Here is a 25,311-nt window from a genome sequence, read left to right as displayed (position 1 = left end):
GCGAAAACCCGCTGACGTGTCCGCTTACAACCTGTGGGATGAAGCCGCCCTCCGAGTCTACAGGAGGAAGAGCGCTCTCCCGAGGCCACACCCGCCCTCACCCAGGACGATCGGTCCGGAGGGGCTCCACCGTCCACGGCTCTGCGCGCAGCCTGAACGTGCCTGCTTCGGCTGTTCTCGAGTAAACCGTATTCCGTGTTTCACGGGATTCTCTTTCCTGCAAACCAGGCTCCCAAGACCACGCGTCATCAAGCTCACGGCAGGCAGCAGGCAATCCAGGTCTGAGGAGGCTCAGTGCGGCCGAGGCCAACACCTCCCGAGCACAGGGAGCGCTCCCTGTGTGCCGGGGGCCTCCTCTTTTCGCTTCTGCTGGAAAGCTGTCGTCCTCGTGCACCTGCCCCGCCTTCTTCCTGCACTGCTCCCGGGGCTGCGGGCCACCTGCCCAGCTGCACACTGACACTTGCCGGGTTTTCGTGAAACTAGATGTTGTTTTCTTCCTTCCTGCATTCCCTTACAAATGGGTACTTCTGAAGCTGCACAGAAAGTTAGGGCGGACGATGTTTATAGGAGCAGCAGCGTCTCACGTTCTCTCCTAGTCATCTAGCAGAACGAAGCAAAAGAGCGCCACCTGCTGGTGCAGACCAGAGGTTGCAAACGGGAAGATGGCAACTTACAAATGTGATGTGGACTGAGGCTGTTTTTAAAACACTTTATCGTTTGCCAGTCACCAGGTGACATGTTGAATTGTGCTGGAGTGGAAAATACTACGTCTCTACCAAGAGATACACCGTGAGGAGCCAATGTTTTATAAAGAGGAAAAAGAGAACCCACTGCTTTCTTATGAACTGAATTTGCCACGCAGGTGTGTCTGGAGCGCAAGGGCCTAACCTGGAAAGCCGTCCTGAAATGTGGCAGCTGTGTGCTCCTGCTGATGTGCCCTGCCTGGCTCTTGGGCATCTGTGTCTGTAATCTCTCCCGAGACTTCGCATGCAGATCTCTAAGTCCCTAAAACCATGCACAACACACATAAAAACAACTACCATTCTATAGTTCTTAATCATAAGAAACAGAGTACTAATGAAGAATGAAGGTGTCTTAATTTTTCTCTATAGACTGGAAGACAGATTTACACCATTACCTTTCTCAATAATTTTTTTTTTATTTGAAAGACAGATTTACAGAGAGAGGGAGAGACAGAGAGAGAGGTCTTCATCCGCTGGTTCACTCCCCAGATGGCCACAACCACCGGAGCTGTGACGATCTGAAGCCAGGAGCAGGAGCCCTATCTGGGTCTCCCACATGGGTACAGGAGCCCAAAGACTTGGGCCACCTCCACCGCTATCCCAGCCATAGCAGAGAGCTGGATCGGAAGAGGAGTAGCTGGTACTAGAACCAGCATCCATATTGGATGCCAGTGCTGCAAGCCAGGGCGTTAACCTACTGCGCCACAGTGCTGGCCCCTCTCAGTAAAATTTAAATAATAAAATTCAAACCAGTTTTCAAAATATTTCTTACAGTAATTTTATGTGAATGATGAATAATCTTAAATGTAAAAACATTTTCCAGATTAAATCAACTGATTATCAAAATAATCACCTTTGGTATAAATTACAAAATATTTTGCTGTTTGATGTAAATATTGCAACTATAAAGATACAGGTACAGGTGCAGCAAAGATCAGATTTCAATTTTTTTTTTTTTTTGACAGGCAGAGTAGACAGTGAGAGAGAGAGACAGAGAAAGGTCTTCCTTTGCCGTTGGTTCACCCTCCAATGGCCGCCGTGGCTGGTGCGCTATGGCCAGCACACCGCGCTGATCCGATGGCAGGAGCCAGGTGCTTCTCCTGGTCTCCCATGGGGTGCAGGGCCCAAGCACTTGGGCCACCCTCCACTGCATTCCCGGGCCACAGCAGAGAGCTGGCCTGGAAGAGGGGCAACCGGGACAGAATCTGGCGCCCCGACGGGGACTAGAACCCGGCGTGCTGGCGCCGCTAGGCGGAGGATTAGCCTAGTGAGCCGCGGCGCCGGCCAAAACAATTCAATTTTAAATCATCACTTGGCAATGTATACTTTAGGTACGGAAACCCTGGGGCTGGCATCATGGCACAGCGGGTTCAGCTGCGACCTGTGGCATCAGCATCTCATGTGAGTGCCGGATAGAGTCCCGGCTGCTCCACTCTGATCCAGCTCCCTGCTCAAGCAGTTGGTAGAGCAGCAGAAGATGCATGGAGCGCGTGGGTCCCTCCTCCCATGTGGGAGACCTGGATGGAGTTCCAGGCTCGTGGCTTTGGCCTGGCCCAGCCCTGACGTTGCAGCCATTTGGGGAGTGAACCAGAGGATGGAAGATCTAACTCTGCTTTTCAAGTAAATAAATAAATAGATCTCTTTTTTAAAAACTAAATTTGGAAACTCTTTTTCTGATCACTGAAAACCATTAATCAATCTATGTTGCGATTCCTTACTGCTTAGAAAATACAGTATATCTTAGCTAACTATTCCAAGCCTAGATTTCCATTGTGTGTTATCAACCTACCTTGCAACTTTCTTCATTGTACCTTCCATAATATATACCTCTTATCTGAGTGGGAATAAGAGAGGGAAGAGATGTATAATTTGGGGCATGCTCGGGCTGACTTGCCCCAATTGGTAGAGTTGGAAACATACCAGGGGATTCCAATTCAATCCCATCAAGGTGGCATGTGCCAATGCCATCTCACTACTGCAAGTGATCAATTTCAGTTCACAATTGATCATAATGAAAGGACTAAGAGTCAAAGGGAGCACATAAACAAGTCTAGTATCTGCTAACACCAACCGATAGAATAAATAAAGGGGAGAGTGATCCAACATGGGAAGTGAGATACTCAGCAGACTCATAGAATGGCGGATGTCCTAAATAGCACTCTGGCCTCAGAATCAGCCCTAAAGGCACTCGGATCTGGCTGAAAAGCCCATGAGAGTATTTCAGGCATGGAAAGCCAAGACACTCTGGCAAAAAGATCTCTGTGAGTGAGATCCCAGTGGAAAGAACAGGTCTTCAAAGAGGGAGGTGCCTTTCTCTGAAGGGAGGAGAGAACCTCCACTTTGACTATGACCGTGTCTAAACAAGATAAGAGTCGGAGAACTCAGAGGGCTTCCATAGCCTTGGAAACTCATAACTGGTGCATAGGGAGATTACTGATGCCATAAACAGGAGTGTCAATTGGTAAAGTCAACAACAGGAGTCACTGTGCACTTACTCCTCATGTAGGATCTCTGTCCTTAACGTGCTGTACACTGAGGCTTAATGCTATAACGAGTACTCAAACAGTATATTTCACTTTGTGTTTCTATGGGGGTGCAAACGACTGAAATCTTTACTTAATGTACACTAAACTGATCTTCTGTAAAAAAAAAAAAAAAAGAAAGAAAGAAATTATCAATTCCCAACTTGACTCTCACTGGGATTAAACATGACAATAGGTCTGATCTGATTTCATCATCATTTAAAAAAAATCATCTATTATTTTTTACTTTATGTTTCTGTGTGGGAGCAAACTGTTGAAATACTTACTTAAGGTATACTAAGCTGATCTTCTGTATATTAAGATAATCGAAAATGAATCTTGATGTGAATGGAAGGGGAGAGGGAGTGGGAAAGGGGAGGGTTGTGGGTGGGAGGGACGGTATGGGGGGGAAGCCATTGTAACACATGAGTCGTACTTTGGAAATTTATATTCATTAAATAAAAGATTAAAAAATAAATAAATAAATAAATAAATATTTTAAAAAAGAAAAAAAAAATATACCTCTTATCTATAATATCAATTTGACACATTCTTCAAGATTCACGGTGCCGGCATTGTGGCACAGCAGCTACAGTTGTCGCCTGCAACTCCGGCATCCCATATGGGCACCATTGAGTCCTGGCTGCTCTACTTCCAACCCAACTTCCTGCTCGTGGCCTGGGAAAGGCAGAAGAGGCTGTTCCAAGTGCCTGAGACCCTGCCATCCAAGTGGGAGACCTGCAAGAAGCTCCTGGCTCCTGGCTTCAGCCTGGCCCAGCACTGGCTGTTGCAGCCACCTGGGGAGTGAATCGGCAGATGGAAGATCCATCTCTCTCTCTGTCTCCCCCTCTCTGTGTAACTCTGAGTTTTAAATAATTAACCTTAAAAAAAAAAGATTCAAATCAACTGTTACCTCTTCTAAGCAACCTTTTGTGACATGCTCCCCCCCACCCCGAATTAAAGGGGAAAAAACCTTTATTTTCAAAGTTTGCATTCCAACACAAGCACACATCTTTGCACATTCAGGCACATGCACACACACATGCACACCCACAATCTCTTCTAAGATGTAAACTCCTTGAGGGTGACACTGTTCATTTATTCACCAATGTGTACTCTATGCCAGCTCTGGAGATTTTCTGTTTATTTTGAAAGTCAGAGAAAGAGGGAGAGACGAAGAAAGATCTTCCATCCACTCCCCAAAAGGCTGCAACAGCCAGGGCTGGGCATGGCCGAAGCCAGGAGTCGGGAGTTCCATCCAGGTCTCCCGTGTGGATGCAGGTGTCCAACACTTGGGCCATGCTCCGCTGCTTTCCCAGGCACTAGCAGGGAGCTGGATCGGAAGTGGAGCAGCCGTGCTATGAACCAGCACCCATACGGGACAACGGCACCGCAGATGAGTCTCCACCCGCTCCACCTCAGTGTCGGTCCCCGCGCTGGAGGCTGAGCTGAACAAGATGGTATGAAGCTTCTCGTGTCCGGGGAGATGGTGTTGGAAAGCCAGCACAGAAGCGGCAACAGTCATGACAGAACGCCGACGCCACACGCCGAGACGTTAGTGAAGACCTCCCAGCGGAACGGACGCCTCGCACAGGGAACACTGGGTGTTGGGTAGGAAAAAGACGAGCTCCAAGCAGCGGAAGTCACACTTGCAAAGGTCCACAGGCAACAGAGGAGAAACAAGCGTCATTCATTATTGGTTGGCGTGGAGGGCCCGGTGACAGAAACGAGAGGCTGGAGAGAGACAGGCAGAGGCCGACTGGCAGACGGTCTCGCAGCCCGGCAGGTAAGGAGTTCACCCTTGTCCTGACAGCACCGTGAGGGGTACTAAGTGGAGGAGTGACGTGATCAAATCCACCTGGGCCGCAGTGCACAGAAAAACTAGGGGTGGGAAGGAGAGAGGCCACTTGGGAGCAGGTATTCTTCAGATGAAATATGCAGTGGCTGAAATTAGGGTGTAGCAATGGGTTAGAGAAGGAGATGGCTTTTGAAAAATGTGAGAGGGGGGTCGGCGCTGTGGTGTAGCAGGTAAAGCTGCTGCCTGCATTGCTGGCATCCCATATGAGCCCCAGTTCTAGTCCCAGCTGCTTCACTTCCCATCCAGCTCTCTGCTATGGCCTAGGAAAGCAGTGGAAGATGACCCAAGTCCTTGGGCCCTTGAACCTAACATGGGAGACCCAGAAGGAGCTCCTGGCTCCTGGCTTTGGATTGGCCTAGCTCCAGCCATTGCAGCCATTCAGGGAGTGAACCAGCAGACGGAAGACCTACCCCTCTCTCTCTCTGCCTCTGCCTCTCTATAACTCTTTCAAGAAAATAAATAAATCTTTAAAAAAAAATGAGGAAAGAAATGTGAAAGAATTAGCAGATGACTGATTCCTCCGGAAGCCTGACTGTCCTGCCCCACACACCTGGAGCCCGCGGGTCCAGGACCTGCCACTGGGCCGAGCAAACATGTGCTCTGAGAGCATCCGATACTAAGAAATGAAAAACTCACTAGGGTTACTCTGGTACAGCAAGGACAGGTTACTGCTTTACCTCTTCATCTGCTAGTCCTTCTTCTTCCATGGCCACTTCTAATTTCTTCTGCCTTTTCAAAAGAAAAAAAAAATAAAAATTTAAATATGTTCTTAACTGTACTTATTTAAAAACATATATCGTTTATTCAAACAAACTACTTCAGTTTTCAATGCTAAAAAAAAAGTTTCCAGTTGGATCAAAATAAACAAAGACTAATTTTCTTTCTCAAAGTGAAAAAGTAGGTTTAGTTTTCTTATACTGGCCAAATGAGTAACTTACTATAAAGGTTTGCTTCACTCTCACGCCTAAATGAATTCTTAACAACCGTGATTGATATTCTAGGACCAGTGTTGTGGTATATGGGATGGGCATCCCATATGGGAGTGCTGGTTTGAGTCCTTGCTCCTCTGTTTCTAATCCAGTTTCTGCTAATGTGCCTGGGAGGGTAACAAAAGATGTTCCACATACCTGGGTCCCTACCACCCAAGTGTGAAATTAGGATTGAGATCTTGGCTCCTGGCTCCAGCGTGACCCAGAACTGCCAGTTTGTGGCCATTTGGGGGGTGAAACCACAGATGGAAGATCTTTCTAACTAGTTTTGTAGTGTGTCAGAATGAGATCAGTTTTTCAGGATTAACTCAAATGGGTGTAAGGGATCAAGACTGAAACCCTCACACACACTTTCTGGTATTTGCCATTCATGACAATATGCCCAAAGATAAGCTCTTTCCTGAACCATGATGAAGATCACCCAACAACACATTCTCCACCCACGTGCTTCCTCAGCACATCACACACTGATGTTTATCTTCGGTTTACTCCAGGCCTCAGCACTTAAAATGGAATAAGTTCCTCATATCAAGTTCTGTGTCTGCCATCATGCACCCCGGGCACCTCAAAGCTACATGCTGAATGATTTCCAGTTGTCTCTGCAGAGAGAATCCAAAGAGTATAAGGACCACTGTTCTGGGCCTATTAATATATGAGGGGTCTTCAAACCATTCATGGAAAGCATGTATTATGAAAAATGCATGGGTTTTCCAAAAAAACGTTTTGCACCAAAATTTTTGTTTTCTTTTTTGAGGGGCACACAGTGAATCACTTTTGGTTTATTGTCCCAAAGGCCCACAATGGCCAGGACTGGGCTGATCAAAGCCTGTAGCCAGGAACATAACCCAGATCTCTAATGTGGATGACAAGGACCCAACTACTTGAGCCATCATCAGTGTCTCCCAAGGTCTGCATGAGCAAGAAGCTGAAGTTAGAGGAGATGGAGCCAGGATTAATCCCAGGCACTCTGAAATGGGACTTGGGTATCCAAAACACTAGGCCAAACACCCTCAACTGTACTCTGCTGTCAAATCTCCACCAACCCCTTTCTGCAACCCTTGCAAACGTTAACACTTGAAATCACCACTCATTCTGAGAGAGATCCAGTAACCTTTCTCTGTTTCCACCATATCTAAATGGGAAGATCCACGACTTCTCTTGTACCTTTTCCTTTTTTTTTTTTTTTTAAAGATTTTATTTATTTATTTGAGAGGTAGAGTTACAGAGAGTGAAAGGGAGAGACAGAGAGAAAGGTCTTCCATTGGTTCACTCCCCAGGTGGCCACAACAGCCAGAGCTGCACCGATTCGAAGCCAGGAGCCAGGTGTTCTTCCCGGTCTTCCTTGCAGGTGCAGGGGCCCAAGCACTTGGGTCATCCTCCACTGCTTTCCTAGGGCATAGCAGAGAGCTGGATTGGAAGAGGGGCAGCAGGGACTAGAACTGGTGCCCATATGGGATGCCGATGCCACAGGCAGAGGATTAACCTACTGTGCCATAGAGCTGGCCCCTCACTCCTCCTACAGTGCTCTCTCACATTTGGCCCTGACCCATATTTTGTTGGGTTTATGCGTTTATCCAACTAGATAAACTTAGAACTCTTAGAAAATTCAAGTTGTTTAATTTGACTCCCACAGCACCAAACTAAGATGATGTTCATTAATAACATCAGATACTTTCATTCTTATTTTCCTTTGGGAACAAATGGCAAAACAATTATTGTAACCATTCAGCAGAAAAAGACAACCTTTAAAATTCTGATGAATATGCAGTGCCTACCTTCTGAAAAAGACGTAATCTTTGGTTTCCCCATGATGATCTGATCACTTCCAGAGACTTAATTACATTTATACTCAATGTAACTACAGATAAATTTATTTCTAATTTATTTTGTGCTTTCTATTGGGTATTTCGGTTTCTCATATTTTGGAATTCCAATTTTTTTCCCTCTTGCCTTCTTCTGAACTTTTTTTTTTCAACTAATTTCCCCCTTCTACTAGTTTAAAAGCTAGCAAACTATTGTTATCCTAGAAATCAGAACATGAACACTTAATTTGTCAAAGTCTGAAGTTAATCAATCTCTACTACCTTTCTGCAAAGATTTTAAAGACCATTTTAATTCTAATCACTTCTCGGCTGACTTGTATCCTACTGCTGGAGAATATTTTAGACCTATTTGTTTAGCATGCATATGACACTGTATTTTTCCTTTTTTTGAGATTTACCCACCTTTTCACCACTTACATTTCTGTTTCACATGTTTCCCTCTACCTAAATTGACTCTGCTGGTGGGGAACTCTTAGCTGGTGCTGCCTCTGCTCCACTCTCATTCCTGTCCTCCTTTAGGAACCTTAGTTAGAGATTCATTAGCTCACTCACTATTCTCCATGTTTTACCACTCTTTCATATACCTGCACTCTAGGTTGACTTCTGATTAATTATTCAAATTTCATTTTCTAGTTCACCGATTCTCTCCTCACCCGTGTCTAATCTACAGTAAATGTTGTCCAAAATTAAACTCAAAATCTCAATCTTCTTTTCTAGTCCTATTTCACTAAACTACACCACTTTGCCTAGGCATGAAATTTCAGGGCCCAAACTACTTCTCTCACACACATTTTATATTTGGCCTGTTGCCACATTTCATCAATTCTTCTCTATTGTTTTCACACAATCCTAGCTCAAGCCTCCTTTCCATTTGCCTGGATCACATCGCCAGCCTTTCCTGTTTCTAATCTGGCCACATCCCCTGTACTGCATTTGAAGTTCTCTTCCAGAGACACAGTTGCAATCACTTAATTCTCAAAATTTAAAGGTCTTCACTATGTTAACAAAGCACGCAAAGCTCCCAGGATGGTAAAATAATTTCTTCTATTTCTAATATCCTTCCTCTCTTTTATCTTTTTCTTCCTCTTATGCGTGTACAAAAATATTCCTCCTTTAAGCCTGTGTGGATGCCACTACCACTCACGAACCTTCCCAGCTGCCTCAGTCAAAAGCAATCTTCTCTTGGAGATACTCATCCTTCTTTATATGCACTATCTCCCTTATTACGTTACAAGCTTTCTGAAGACAAAATAACTTGTCATCCACTGCTTTTAATTGTTCTGTTCTTCCTGTCATCCATACAACACTGTAAATGTTTTTGGCTTACAGTTGGTGATTCACAAAGCACCCCTCTAAATGAAAAGTATGATGTTATATCATAATTTTGTACTTGAAAAAGGTTTAAGACATCATTTGACATGTGATGTAAGCACACAGGTATGCAAGGCTTTGGGTATCCCAGAAAAGTATTCAATGAAAACAAAACAAGTAACTAGGTAGACTGGCAGTACAAGAAACTAAAACACCATGATGAATGGAAAACGTGTTACATTCCACTCACGGAATAACAGCTGCAAGAACCTTGACTATACCTGGTTTCTCTCTCTTCGTGCTGCAAAATTAGGTTGCTGTAAAAATTCTCCAACGTGAGCTTGGCTACAGTCACTCTCTCCCGGGTATGGTTGCTCATAGGAAAGCTGGTTGTGTTCCCTGCCGTCATTGCCATAGTAACGGAAACTGAAACAACATATGAAGAAAGATTAGAAAAAACTCTCCTTATAACCCAGAAAACATTTACTTTCTATTGTGAAAAAACAGTTCAAGATTTATTTATATTTTATTTGAAAAGCAGAGCTACAGAGAGAAAGAGAGGGAGAGAGACAGAGAGAGATCTTCCATCCACTGGTTCACTCCTTATATGACTGCAACAGCTGGAGCTGAGCCAGACTGAAGCCAGGAGCCTCTTACGGGTCTCCCAGGTGGATGCAGAGGCCCTAGCCCTTGGGCCACTCTCTGTTGCTTTCCCAGGCACATTAGGAAGAAACTGGATCTCGAGTAGAAGAGCCAGGAATCAAAAGTGTGCCCATATGGGATGCTGGAGCTGCAGGCAGAGGCTTACACCGTTTCAATCCATTCTGTTGTTTAACTGATTACTAAATGAAATCTACAAGATTTGACTAATAATTATGTTCCCAATAAATGCTAAGTCTCCTAAGAGTTAAGGTAGGTTAGTAACAAGTAGCTACTGCTATGTGAATTCTATGAAACATGAAGTGTTCCATCCTATTTACATGCAAGCCTCAGGCTAAAGGGGAAAACTGCTTTGAGAAAGACACCTTTCAATGGTGTCCACAGTCACCCCATTTCTTTCTGAATGCTGTGTCCTTCTAGATAACACTGTAACAAGGTGTAATTCACTCTCCAGGTTGTGAGGTACATTTCCAAATGAAACCCAAATGCGTACAGCAATCAGGCAGGAAAAAGAAATGAATGAAGGCAGGGAGCAAGAGAAGCAGCATCTGCCCAAAAGCATTCAACTAGCAACTTTGACAAGCTCTAGGCCCTGAAGCACGGGCTGACAGAAGCCACTGTGGACAACAGGGCAAGGAAAGCAGCAGTGGCTGTGTCACACGGGGCAGAAGGAACACTAGTGGCTGCTGTAGGTGGGCATTGCTAAGAGATTTGCTGACCACAGGCAACATCTGGACCAGAGTAAAACAGTTCATGTATCAAAGACGCTTTCGCTTATCTGGATGAAAATCTTAACAGACCTTGACCAAGAGTGACCCCACAAAGGTGCATTCTTAGCTGAAGAGGATTCCCCCAAATCTGAAGAAGCCAGAGATGCCAGATGGAGACCCGAACCAGACTAGATACTAGGGATGATGGAGGAACCAAAAGACCTTTCTTGCTCTTCCACATCAAGCAAGTGAAGTGTAGACTGAAAGTAAACAATTCAAGTATGCAAATCCCCAGTTCCACTGCGGTCTTGCTGGGTTTATGCATCATTTTGCTTAATCCTCAAACTCACTATGTCTGAAACTGAATCTACTGTTTTGACATCATAAATCTGTTCCTCTGCTGACTACTTTGAATCTTTTCCTAACAAGAAGCTGCTCAAGTCACTTGTTTATAATCATTCATACTCCTTACTACCTACAAGTCAAATTACCTTAGCATGATAAACAAGGGCAGCACAAGCAGTGAGGGCAGGTATATTCTTGCTTTATGAGTTTTTTAAAAAAAAAACACACACTTTTTTTGAAAGATTTATTTATTTGAAAGGCAGAGTTACAGAGAGGCGGAAAGAGACAGAGAGAGAGAGAGAGAGAGGTCTTCCATCCACTGGTTCACTCCCCAATTGGCTGCAACAGCGGAACTGTGCCAACCCAAAGCTAGGAGCCAGGAGCTTCTTCTGGGTCCCCGATGTGGGTGCAGGGGCCCAAGGACTTGGGCCATCTTCCACTGCCCTCCCAGGCCACAGCAGAGAGCTGGATGGGAATTGGAGCAGCCCATATGGGATGCCGGCACTGCAGGCGGTGGCTTTACCCGCAAAGCCACAGTGCCAGCCCCAGAGGTTTTATTCATTATTTTCCTCCTGAGGACTTAAAAGAGGGGACTTCCCACGCCTCGTTAGGGTTCCTCCTCACAACAGCCCCACAGTAGGTACTGAAGCCTGGAAAAGCCACGTGGCCAGTGAGCAGCGGAGGCAGGACTCCGACTTCAGGGCTGAGATCATATGGCCTTACAGATGGTCTTACTCAAACCACTAGCACATTCTGGACTCAAGTCATTATTTACCAGACAGGATTTTAACATTTGCTCTGCCTAGTTCACAGGCCTAGACTGTCTAAGGCCACCTCAGACAATACATGGGCAATACACAAGAAAGCCACAATGACTCACACAAATGTGAAATATTATTCTAAATATCTAGTTTTTTTTATAATAAATGCCTTAATACTGAATATTACTTTTTAAAATAATAAATAATAAAAGTAGATTAAATACAAGCACGATCATAACCAAGTGCTTTCCTAAGGCCTAAGCTGCTTTTACTGAAATGATACCAAAGGCAACACTGCCAAACCATTTTTGGAAATCTCAGAAGCACTGCCTCATGTTCTGCTGCAGGTTCAGCTGCAGAGAAGCCAAAGAAAGAAAGACAAACAGGGACGGTACACAGCAAACATCCCCGAATCACGTTTATTCATCTGCACTTAGGAGTAGGAGAAGGGAATACAGTGGAGGAAGTCAAGGAGATTTAAGAAAGCCAGACGACACAAAGTTAAACAAGTTTTCTTACTGTAACATTTTACAACATCGTTAACGCACTAACACAAACTCTGTATCCTCAGAAGGCCCACAGGCCTGTACAGCCGGAAGCAGCCTTCTAGGGAACTCCTTCAAGGCACATGAAGCTTTATTTCAAAGATACTTCTCAAATTCAAATTAGTAAATGAATGCCTGTTACTTTTTCCAACAAACATGGGGGAGCAGGGAGGCGAGGATCTTAAAGTTCCAACCAAGAGCAACTGCTAAGGATTTCACAGTGCCCTGCCTTTATTCTAGCAGGAAGGTACTAACGAACTGGAAAACGTGCACAAGACCTGCAGCTACAATACCATCTGCAGCTATGGGTGGCTTGCCAGATCTAAGTGGAAAAAGTGGTCAGCTTTAGTTGTCCAAGACCTACATACTCCTTTCAAAGATGGGGGGGGGAGCCTTTTATGACTCTTGAGAAAACATGAACAAAGGACACATCAAGTCTGGAGTTACTTGGTTCATAAGGAAGATGGATGCTGGAACCAGGGTGTGGCCAGGAGGGGCTGACTGGCTGCCAAGGAGCCTTGCGGAACCTTGCTCAGGCTGCCAGGGTGCAAGGGCTGGCCTTCAGCTGCCAGTGTCCCGAGGCAATCCAACTCTGCAGGCTACTTTATCCTAGCCACTTCACAGAAGACTGCAATATGAGACAGAATGGCAATTTATTGATCAAGTAATAAGAAACCAAGTAACAAGCAGCAGGCACTTGCATCTGGTGGCAAATGTGTTCTATCCTCACAGGCAAGCTGGATGCAAAGCCTTATTTAGGGTCAGAAGACTGATAAGCATGGCAGCAAAACAAAGGGAACTGCTGTCATTCAATTTACAGGTTCAATGGCATCACAATAAGATGGAACCTGAAGAAATAAAAAAAAAAAATTGATTACTACTGCTGGGGCCGTGTGCACCCTGGAAAGTAGTGAGAGGAGATGACCAGTGATACTAAGCTCTCCTGCTTGCGCATTCCCCCAGGCCCACACAGAACCAAGGGGCCAGGGCAGCAGAAATACTACAAACATAAAACTTTCAAACTTTTATGAAACAAAAAAGCATTAGAGAGCCTAAAACCACTCCAAACAAAGGCAATCTGCACAGCAATCCAGATTGGTCATTTAAATATTTATGAACCCACAATCTTTATGAAAGAGGAGTAAATGGAAGATGGTATTTCTTCTACCATAAGACATGAATTTTTCTTTAACATCCAGAAATGCATGTCAAGTAATGGAGAACTAATTTTAGATACTATACAGTCACAATCACAATGTTCTTTCCCTTTTAGTTACATATGGAAGTATGTACGTATGCCTTGTGCAAAAACCAAATCAGGACAAAATCTGTCTATTCGTGTTTGTAATAAAAGCATTATAGCACCTGGTAGGGTGCTGCACACACAATAGGCATTCTGTAATTTATGTGAGCAATCAATTCAATAGATTTTAAACTATATAGGTCTTACATATAGTTTCCTTTGAGATAAAAACTGCAGATTCCTTTGGTATTACGTTAACTTTCAGAAATAAACCTTAAGATATATATTTTCAGAAAAAAAGCCAAAAATCCCACCCTTAGTCTTGATTAAATTGAATCTTTTTAATAGATTAGCTTAGAAAGACAAGGAAAAAAAACTCCTTCCTTCGAAACAGACATAAGTTTAAGGACGTTTTAAATTATGCAAAACTAAATAGTGATTAAATGTTACAAACAGGGATCTGGTTGACTGGCACTAGTTATATTGTAAGTGCACTCCTCTAATGGATTTAACACTGTTCTTTGTCTTTCATTACAGCTCTGCACATAGCTAGGAAGAGAACAGGATACAATTTGCAAGTCTAGAATTCCTGGACTGATAAAAACAACACTAGGTGCCCTTGAGTTTCCTGTTCACGTGTTTTCTCCAGACTGCCCTATTCACTAATGGAGACACTACCAATGTGAAGTCCAACTTTCTTGAGTTTATCAAGCCTGGGGAAAGGAGATAACGAATTTGGCAGTCAGACCTTCTATAAATAGATGTGCTGTCTACAATCATTTACGATCAAACTTCTAAAGGAGGAAAAGAGAGTTGTTTTACCTGACTGGGCAAACACACAATTTGACAATAGTTTTGAGATCGGAATTGGACCCCCTAAAATATAATACCGGAAGGTGGTCCCTTAAAGTTCCCCAAAAGTCCCATCTGGGGTGCCACATGTTATTGGAATTTGGGGTGCCATATGATATCACTATATGCTTATTAATAAGTTCCCAATATTAATAAGCCTGTGTGGGTTTTTGCCTAATATTCAGAGAAGAATTCTGAATACCAGCATAAATGAACGAGGCAGCATGATACATTTTAAGCTTTTATTTAGTGCAAAAGATGCATAGGAGAGTGAGAGCTTTATCTATAAGAGAGAGGTAGATCTGGGTTCATACTGAGTACCAGGAACCAGCCACGTGGAAGAGCATCTAAGCCAGGAAGCATGGGGTGAGTGGCCCAAAGGCCACTCACCCTGGAGGCTCAGGGCTGTAGCCAGACCCCTACTGGCAAGAGGCCAGGGAAAGGAAGCAAAAGGGCTGGACACAGCAGATCCCAGGCTTTTAACCCACTTTCAAAGGGGAGTGGTTAATTAACCTGATTGGCCAGTGGACACTCAGGTGTGGCCAGATAGGGGCATGAGGTCACACAGGGGCGTGGTGAAGGTGTAGTCTTCTAGCTCATAAAGCTAATCAATTTTAACCTGTATGCCTGTCTACTTCAGTTTCACCATAATTTTCACATACTAACTTTCAGATGAAAGGCTATCATTAGCACTGCTGTATTGCCTTACAGTGTAAAAAATTTCACAAATTCATCATTAGCTGCAATCTTAGTGTCCTAGGCTACAAATACTCAGATCAAATACTGCATACGCTGGGTCCCTAACACAGAGCAGCTCCAGGTGAGGGTTCGAGTCCCAGCACTGACTTTCACTACTCACATTACAGGACTGCCAATGAATGGTGATAAGCTGAGATCAGCTAGTGCCAGCACTGTAGACAGAAAAGCTGATCAAACACAGTTCTGCCTTTAAGGAGCTCACAATCTTAGGCGGATACAAAGTAGGGAGAAGAGAGTGCTTCAAGGGGAAGTGTAAAGGATTAACAAGAGGAGATGCTTGAGCTGCGTTTTGTGTGAGGAGGGGGTCTGTGGAAAGAGCCAGCACTCAAGTGAACCCCACAGGGGGAGACCCTGCTTTAAGGCATGAAACAGACATGCTTGAGTGTGCAGAATGGATTGAGTATATGACTGAAATGGCAGGAGATGATCAAATACCTTTTTGCCATGTCAAAATATCAGACAGCACATAAGTGGTTTTTAAGGAACAGAAAAAGAGCCAACACACAACATGTACTGAGTGCTACTCAAGTACAAGAACTCTTTTGAAAAAAAGTTGTATGTTTTAATGCAGTTAACCCTCCTAACAAGCCCCAGTTATGCTAGGATAGGGAGGATGGCAGAAAGGCTGGGAGCACAGATTATAGGAAAGTATTGAAGTCAAGCAGCTGCTGCCATATTTTGTTTGGCTTGTGCTGTGATTCAGAAATGAGGGGGCAGGCATTCAGACTAGCAGGCAATGGTTACGAGTACCTGAGTTTCATCATCTGCCAGGGCTCCTGATTCCAACTTCTTCTTAATGCAGACCCTGAGAGGTAGTGATGATGGCTAAAGTACTCGAGTCCCTGCCACCCACGTGGGAGACTTGCACTGAGTTCCCAGCTCCTGGCTTTGCTGCAGCCCAGCCCTGACCACCATGCGCAACTGGGGAGTGAAACAGCAGAGAGAAACCCTCACTCTCTATTCTCTCTCTTTCTCTCAAATAATTTTTTTAAAGAATAGTTTTTTAAAAAGAGAAATCAGAAGATTTTACAAGGAGATTCAGACTTCTGGTTCCTCTTGAAAAATCAGACCTGTCAAGAGCAAGTTCACAGTCCTGCCTCGCAACAGACACACACAGCAGAGAGCTGGTCCCCTTGCAAGACCACCTTTCTAGGCCCACTTGATCGGTTTCCTTCACTTGGCTCGTGACCAGCTGCTTCCTTAGAGCATTGGTGATTACAGATCTTTGCTCAGTACAGAATAATGGGGCCTGAAAGAAGGCAGCAGCAGACGGGATGAAAAGGGCTCAGACTTCAGGCCTGGAGGGAGGGAGGCCACCATCAACAACAGAAAGGACACAAAGCTGACTTGGTAGGGAAAGACAAGTTTAAGGTTGATCCTGTCTAAGTAAGCTGGGCTGATGAAGGATCCACAGCTCTCAAGGAGGTAACAGCTGCCCACCTTACAGGGCTACCGTGATGCTCCCAACAGCAAGGAGAGACTAACCTTGGCTGGCTCAGAACTTTGGTTCAGCTACTTGGTAGCTCTGCGACCATGTAATTAAACAGGTAAATTATTTACACTTTCTGTGCTTCCATTTCTTCTTTGAATGAAATAAAGATAATGGCTGGCTTGCATGTGTGCTTTTCAAGTCATTATGTGTATCACTAAGATTTCTGAGGGTTATGAAAATATCTGGAAAAGGGACTTAGCCTGTGCCTGGCCACAGACTCATCACAAGTTTGATCCATCAACACATAAGTGAAAATATTTGTAAAATATCTCCCGGCTCAAAGTAAATGCTCAAAAATTATTTTCTTCCCTTTCCTGCTCAATCTTCCCATTCATCCCTCCTGCCTTGGGTTGCTGTCCAAGAAGTTGGCTTGTAATTCAATCTCTAATAGATATTTCCCATCTCTCCCAGTCTAAGAACCTTCCAGATTCGGCAAATTAGATTGCTATTAATGGAAACAGGAAAGATAATACCAAAAAGTACATATTAGGAGCAGGCACATCTGGCAAGGTGGTTAAGATGCCGCTTGAGACACCAGCATCCCATTTTAGCATGTGTGGGTCACACTTCTGGCTCCAGCCCCAAATCCAGCTTCCTGCTAACGTGCACCCTAGGAAGAAGCAGGTGACAGCTCAAGTACTTGTGTCCCTGCCTCTCACTCAGAGTCCCCGGAATGTCTTCAGCCTGGCTGAGCCCTAGCAGATGGAAGATCACTCTTTCTGTCTCTCTCTGCCATTCAAAATAAGCAAAATAAATGTCATTTTTATCTCTTCCACTTAAAAAAAAAGTACATTATCAATTTCCAAAACTTGACATTTAAAAGAAAAATACAAAAACACTCTTAGTAGATGCCTTACTGAAAGTTAACAGTGGTAGGAGGGGTACGTCTAGGGGTCAAAATGGTGCTCCAGGGAACAAATCACTTCTCTTTCAGAGTGATTCTCTGGGCCGGTGTTGTGGCACAGCAGTTTAAGTCACCATCACCTGTGATGCCAGAATCTCACATGGGCACCATTTCATGTCATGCATGCTCCACTTCTGATCCAGCCCCTGCTAATGGCCTGGGAAAGCATCAGAGGAAGGCCCAACTGCTCCCCCTCCCCACCCCCACAAGACCTGGGAGAAATTCCCAGCTCCTGGCTTTGGCCTGGCCCAGCCCCAGCAGTTATGACCATTTGGGAAGTAAACCAGCAGACGGAAGATTCTATCTCCCTCTATCTCTATCTCTATCTCCCTCTATCTCTGCCTTTCAAGTAACTAAATAAATTCTGGGAAAAAAAAAAAAAAGGAGTGATTCTTGCGAGACAAACACATTCTGTCTACTTGCAATCTATTTACTGTGCGTGGTGTTGAGAGCTGTTTTTTCCATTAGTTAATATAACCCCTCCATGTGGAGTCTGCCCAGTTTGCTAGCCCAGAAGCTCAGATGCCTTTGGTCTTTTTGAGTCACAGATGCGAAATGAAGACTTTGGGGTGCTGAAGTTAACAAAGTCATTTTGGTTTACAAAACTGTTTTAGAAACACACATTTTTCCCGCTGACAAGAATATACTTCACTAGTTGAATTCCCAAAAGCCTATAAGACTATAATTTGTGGCAGGCTATCTGAGTTATGTTGATCCAAATTACTACTAAAAGTTCCTCTGAACCTAAATTTATTTTTTAAAACTTGCAATAGGAAGGGAAAGCATTTATGAACCAAATGTAAACAAATTAGAAGTAGCAATTTTACCTAAAAATTGTCCTATTTACATAACAGTGTTTAGATAAGGTATTAACCTGTATTTCTCAAAAATATTGAAAATGAGCCATCTATCCTTTTTTCTTCTAATTAATACATTGAGAGACAGAGAGTTCCCATCTGCTGTTTCACTCCCCCAAAGCCCATAAAGGTCATAGTTGGACCCGGGATGAAGTCAGGAGCTGGGACTCAATCCAGGTCTCCCTTCTAGGTGGCAGGAATCCCGTTAGCTGAGCCATTACTACTGCTCTGAGGGTCTACATCAGCGGGAAGCTGGAATCAGGAGCCAGAGGCAGAACTTGAACCAACGTGCTCCAGTGTGGGACACAGGTAACCTAATCAGCATCTTAGCCACCAAACCAAGACGCGTCCCATCACATTCCTACCTAAAAATGCACTAGACTCTGTCGGCAGAAGACATTCAACCAAACCTATCAGCTAACTTCAAAACATAAGACTTCTCTCTCTGTCTCTTTATCTGCCTCTGCCTCTCTGTAACTATGACTTTCAAATAAATAAATCTTAAAAAAAGTTATGCTGGCTGTTTATGGCAAAACCTCATCACAGACTGTGGGAGAGAGGGAAGAATCAATGATATTGCAACAACTGGGCATCCGTTTGGAAAAAATAAAGTCAGATGCTCATTTCATTTCAAAAAACAAAGTAAATTATAAATGGCTCCAAGGGTGAAGATAAAGACTAAAGGCGGGCAGGAAGGGAAGCAACGGAAGTAAAAAGAAAATTAAATGTCAAAAGAATTAGAAGAAAATAAATGTAGATGAAAGATCACTTGGTCTTTAAGAGGGTACAGAATTTCTTAAAAGAAAATCATCACAATGAAAAATGATGCTAGGTGCTGTTCTGCCAAGATTTGGAATAACACACACAGTAGTACCCCCTCCCTACCATGGTCATGCTTTCTGAAGTGTCAGTTATTTGCCATTGGAAAAATATTAAATGGAAAATTCCAGGAAAAGCAATTCATAAGTTCTCAATTGTGCCCATTCTCAGTAGTGTGATGAAATCTCACTGTGCCCTCCTGGGACATAAATTGAGCCTTTGTCCCGTGCACCCACACTCTGTGCTAAACTCCTGCTAGTCACCTAAGGGCCATCTTGGTTACCAGATCAACTGTTTTGTTATGACCATGTTTGTGCTCAAGGAACCCTTATTTTACTTACTAATGGCGCCAAAGCACAAGATAGTTATGCTAGCAATTTCATTACATCGTATTGTTATAATTTTTCTGTTTTATGATTATTGTTGTTAACCTCTTATTGTGCTTAATTTAAAAATTAAACGTTATCATAGGTATATGTGTATAGGAGAAAACACAGAACACATAATAAGGGTTTAGTACTATCCTTGGTTTCTGGGATCCACTGGGGGTGGATGTGGATCTTAGAACATATCCTTGGCCAGCACCGCGGATCACTAGGCTAATCATACATCTGTGGCACCGGCACCCTGGGTTCTAGTCTCGGCTGGGGTGCCGGATTCTATCCCCGTTGCTCCTCTTCCAGTCCAGCTCTCTGCTGTAGCCTGGGAGTGCAGTGGAGGATGGCCTAAGTGCTTGGGCCCTGCACCCACATGGGAGACCAGGAGGAAGCACCTGGCTCCTGGCTTAGGATCAGCGCAGTGTGCCAGCCGTGGCAGCCACTTTGGGGGTGAACCAATGAAAAAAGGAAGACCTTTCTCTCTCTCTGTCTCTCTCACTGTCTAACTCTGCCTGTCAAAAAAAAAAAAAAAAAACAAAACAAAACATATCCATCATGGATGATGGAGATTCAAATATGTAGAAGTGCATAGCAAACAAGATTTAGAGTCAAAAATTTTAGTGGAAACACTGTGAAATAACAGGGTATATTATAAGTATGTATAAAAGGACAATAATATGCTTTTAAAATGAAATATATTAATATACATGTAAAGCTCACGTATCTTTTTTTACATAAAGTTGTAAAGAGACAATGAAGAGTAATAAATAAATGGATAAGTAATACAGATTAATACTAGGCAAAAACATACAAAAAGTGTTCAATTTTACTGGTAAATCAAAGACATAGGGACCTTTTTAAAATAATGTAGTGTGTTCCCAATATCAAAGTAGCCACAATTGGAGGATGCCTTTGTCATCTACACTCCCATTAACTTACAGGAACATAACCATTTCTGGTAAAAGAATATGGTAATTTGCATCAAGAATCATTTGGCATTGTAATTCTATCTTTAGGAATCCATTTAAAGGAAATAATCAAAAATTCAGCAAAAGTTTGTAAAGAGCTTTTAAAAGTCAAAGCATCATTTTAAACAGCAAACAGCTTAAAACAAATCAAACATTTAAAATTAGGTAAAATGACTGACATACTGATGAAAGTATTAAGCAGCACAGACGGAACATGAAGAATATTTTCCAAAAAAATGTTAATGGCGTGAGAAATAATGTGAAATAATTAAGTAGGATACAAAGTTCTACCTTCAGATACAATATGAACTCAACTGTATTTTCTTTTAAAAAGGGAAGGTTAAATTATGTTGTGAAATTACGGGTTATTGAAATTTCGTTATCATTTTAATGAATTTCCCATTATGTGCAAACACCCACTGAAATCAGAAAACACATATTTAAGAGTGACAGCGTGAGATGCTGGAGGCAGGGGAGTAAACGGGAGTCAACTTCCACTTTGAACACGCAGAGATGAGTTTCAGGCACCATTGCACTGGGGCATTTTCCTGAGTACCAAAATCTCAGTTCTGGTTAGTGGAAGATTATGAAAATAATACAAAGAGTTGGGTGTCATGGAACCAAACTAAAGAAGAAGAGGGACACTAAAGGGGGAACGTGAAGCAAGCTGCTGGTCACAGCTTCTTTCCTTCTGGGGAGACCGGCTTTCAGCGGCTTAGCCCTGTGCGTACTTAGAAGGCTCACTCCGCCAGCTCTCTTCTCCAACAGCTTTCCTATTGGTGATGTCAAAATCAAAAAAACACAGCTGCACAAATCCTAGTGAAACTGCCTTCAAGTCTTAGTTAAGGGAAGACAAAGACTACAGAAAAATGCAGACAGTAGAGGCATTGTGGGTACTCTAGCTTTAAGTCGTCCCCTCCCCTATACTCCTTTGAATGAAGGGAGCGAACAGCTGGGTAAAATACCAAAACACACACACACACACACACACACACACACACATACAAAACACACAGACCAGGAAAGCCCCAACTGTGTATGCTGTGCCACAAGCTGAAGGTGTGGTGTGACCCGAGCACAGCCAATAATGGACAAGGCAGGAAGACAGTCGTAAGGGGTGGGGAGAGGCAAGGAGACACCTAGACAGGGAAAGGCGGAGCCATGGAGCTTGGAAGCCACCTTAGAGGCAGGAACTCCCCGGTCTGGCAAACCACAAAAGCTCGGTCACCTGTGAACACCTGCTTTTCAGCTTCTTAAAAGTAAACTTCTAATAAGACAGATATTTATTTACACAAAAAATGAGACCTGAAAATGGACAGCATTTGAAAGAAAATGTAGGGCGGCGCCACGGCTCAATAGGCTAATCCTCCACCTTGTGGCGCCGGCACACCAGGTTTTAGTCCGGGGCGCCGGATTGCCCCTCTTCCAGGCCAGCTCTCTGCTGTGGCCAGGGAAGTGCAGTGGAGGATGGCCCAAGTGCTTGGGCCTTGCACCCCATGGGAGACCAGGAGAAGCACCTGGCTCTTGGCTCCTGCCTCTGGATAGGCGCAGTGTGCCGGCCGCAGCATGCCGGCCGTGGTGGGCGGCCATTGGAGGGTGAACCAACGGCAAAAGGAAGACCTTTCTCTCTCTCTCTCTATCCACTCTGCCTGTCAAAAAATAAATAAATAAATAAAGAAAAGAAAAGAAAGAAAGAAAATGTAAGATACACATTCTCCAAATAAACACAAGGCTTTAATTTCAAATATAAACAATTTTAATTTTTCCATTCATTTAAAACATCCAAAGCCCATTTCTGTGACAATGAATGGCTTCAGGAGAGACTTACATGAATTTCTCAACTGTACTAACTCCTTTTATATTTATTATTTAATTTTAAAATTAACATGCTATTTTGTTCTTCTTTTTCAAAGGAAAAGTATCTTCTGAAAAACATCAGATTAATTTACCAACTTAAGAGACAGAAACAGCTGCCGTTCTGGGGGGCCAAAGATTAGACAAGACCAAAATTAAAACATGACATCATCAACCTTACTGTTTTGAGACTTAAGTAGTTATGAGTTACTTTTAGTTATTTTTAGCTATTTAAGTCCCAAGAGAGTTTTTTGACCATTATAAGCAACCAAAGAAAACTGCTCCCGAATAAAATCAGACGCATCAGGTGACTCATTCCACTCAGACACTGTGTGAAACACACTGACCCCGTGACTTCAGCTACTGTGAGAAAAACCAGAGGCAGCCAGCACATGCAGACACCAGAATGTAACAACTTTAAGGCAGAAACAAATTTTTAAGTGCTAATGACCCTTATCATTAATTGCTAAACAGGTTACTACCCAAGCAATGAACAGAACTATACCATTTTATTCACCTGTTATCTTTAGAACACAATTCTGGATTATCTGGAAAACAAATACAGGAGGAAAAAAATTAAAATGGATTAATAAGTAAGCTGCATAGCTGGTTGCCCTAAAGGATATCCTGTAATTCAGTACGTGCCCTGGCAAACCCTCACATAAATCAGCTTGTGAGTTCCACTCTAGCCAGCACTCTGCTGGCTTCTACCACAGGTTAAAGATGGCAAATTGAGCTCACCAAGAGGCAAGACTGGCCACCAGTAAGTGACATAGAGATGGCTGTGTCTGTCATAAAGTGATAGACACTACTACACCAGCACTGTGAAGTCTTTTCCCTCACTTCGCGAAACATGTGAGGCCTGACATGTGGCTGTTTGTTGGAAAAGTCACAGCAGCGCAGGCCACTGGCGCCAGGGGGAGCAGAGGCAGCTCTGGCCCCTGTCCGAGCCTTGCAGAGAGGCTGGGCAGAACACTGAGGGCGGGGTCTACGTGGTATCGGTTAGCTAATGCCAACCCACACCTAGCACAAGGCCACGGCTTCGCACCTGTGAACTGAATAACTGATTGTGACCTGCTTTTTTCAGTTCAGGTGACCAGAGAATGACATTTTCTAGAAACCAAGGTGTCATGACTAAATACCTCTTGAAGGCTACCAATATTTCAATCACAGAAGCAGATCAGCATTAAGTGATGTGAAATGATTTGGCATCTTGTATTTATCTATAATTACTTTCCTATGAAACTGTGCACCACAGTGAATGCCCCAAAAATCCCGTCACTATCTAGTGTCAGGGACACAGCTCACACAGGACACTCAGTGTGAAAGCAAACCCAGGTGGAATTTGCCATAGGTATTCAAGAACCAAAGAAAAAAGAATTCTAAAATCCAAAAAAATGCACTTATTTTTCTTTCCACACTGGAAACATGTTTTTTTCCTATATATGAAAGTAAAATGCTTCATGGGAAATGAGAAACTCTCCAGAAATAGACAAATAACAAATGGAGAGGGATCTCACAATCTTAGCTCCCACAACACCAGTTTTTACTGTTGAGTGACAAACTGGAGGTAGACTGCCCAAATCTGAATTCTGCATCTGTCACTTTACAGTGACTGAGTATTCTCAGGGTGTCAGTGCCCTTACCAACAACACAGAGACAGTGAGAGCCAGTGAAAATTTAACACTATTATTTACTGAGTACTTTACTGACTGAGGTGTTAAAGCACTCAGAATAGTGACTGAAACGCAGTCTAATGTTCATTAAATACTGTTACTATATTCTTCCAAAACTTTAATGCACATAAACACACACACACACACACACACACAGAGTTTTAACATAAATGGACACACAAAAACTGTCCTATAACTTATTTTTCCCTTATAATCTTGCCAACACTCTCTAATATTAACAGATCCATTCATCCTTTTTAAAGATGTGTATAACCTCACTTCATCCTCATGCTAACTCTAACTCTGAAAAGTATGTCATTACTATTCCCAGAGAAAAGCAAAGTGAGATCATACAGCCAGATGTGAGGGAGCCAGGATTTGAACTTGGGTTCCTCTGAAACTAAGCCATCATGGCACACTGCACCTTCTACAGTGTGCAGTTTTTGTTTTTCTCTCTCTTTCTTTTTTGCTTATTTGTTTGCTTTAAAGATTTTATTTATTTATTTGAGAGGCAGAGTTACAGACAGACAGAAACAGACAGAGAGAAAGGTCTCCTCTCTGCTGGTTCACTCCCCAAATGGTCACAACTACAGGAGCTGGGCTGATCCAAAGCCAGGAGCCAGGAGCTCCTTCCAAATCTCCAATGTAGGTGCAGGGGCCCAAGTTGTTGGGCCATCTTCCACTACTTTCCCAGGCCATACCAGAGAGCTGGAACAGAAGTGGAGTAGCTGGGACATGAACCAGTGCCCATGTGGGATGCCAGCATTGCAGCGTTGGCACCTATAGTGTGCAGTTTTAAACCAGTAACACCTAACAGATACTTAGACGCTGCTGGGAACACTCTCAATCACCAATGTACTCTTTCTCTGATTTCCTATTCGTACATGTCCAGAGAAGCAAGTGCCAAGTCCAAGAACACTCACGTTTAAGATTCTGATGCACACTGCCAATCTGCTTTCCAGAGACAGAGTACCAATGGACCATCAAGTCATATGAGAGCCAACACCAGGCCCTGTCCATATTTTTATCCGTTGCTAGTCTGATAGGTTACAAAGTAATCTAGGTTTTATACATTGCCTTGGCTAAATGAGTTACAGATTTTTAAATTTTTTTTACTTACTTTATTTGAAAGACAGACTCCTATCTGCTAGCTCACTCCCTAACCGCCTAGGCTAGGACTGGGCCAGATTGAAGCTGAGAGCCAAGAATTAAATTCAGATTTCCCAACTGGGTAGCAGGGACC

General features: G+C 43.4%; 1 protein-coding gene across 28 annotated transcripts in view; it reads right to left on the bottom strand.

Moving 5' to 3' along the window:
* STK38L (serine/threonine kinase 38 like) overlaps positions 1 to 25,311 on the bottom strand; it is a 179,419-nt gene that overhangs the window by 25,070 nt on the left and 129,038 nt on the right. For 11 of the 28 annotated variants that reach the window (XM_089304736.1, XM_089304739.1, XM_089304737.1 and 8 more), the window contains 2 exons: positions 9,528 to 9,672; positions 5,801 to 5,852 (listed from right to left, as the gene is read on the bottom strand). In XM_089304736.1, the coding sequence (XP_089160862.1) occupies positions 5,801 to 5,852; positions 9,528 to 9,672 (197 nt within the window). Of the gene's footprint in view, positions 1 to 5,759; positions 5,853 to 9,527; positions 9,673 to 22,909; positions 22,941 to 25,311 lie in introns of all 28 variants that reach the window. The other 17 variants (XM_089304730.1, XM_089304735.1, XM_089304731.1 and 14 more) reach the window with 4 other exon arrangements.

The sequence above is a fragment of the Oryctolagus cuniculus genome, chromosome 9 (genome assembly GCF_051225735.1).
Source record: "Oryctolagus cuniculus isolate XC-2025 breed Fujian yellow rabbit chromosome 9, ASM5122573v1, whole genome shotgun sequence".
Taxonomy (NCBI): Eukaryota; Metazoa; Chordata; class Mammalia; order Lagomorpha; family Leporidae; genus Oryctolagus; species Oryctolagus cuniculus.
The sequence above is the reverse complement of the archived record's forward strand: the minus strand, read 5'-3'. Positions and strand labels throughout refer to the sequence as shown.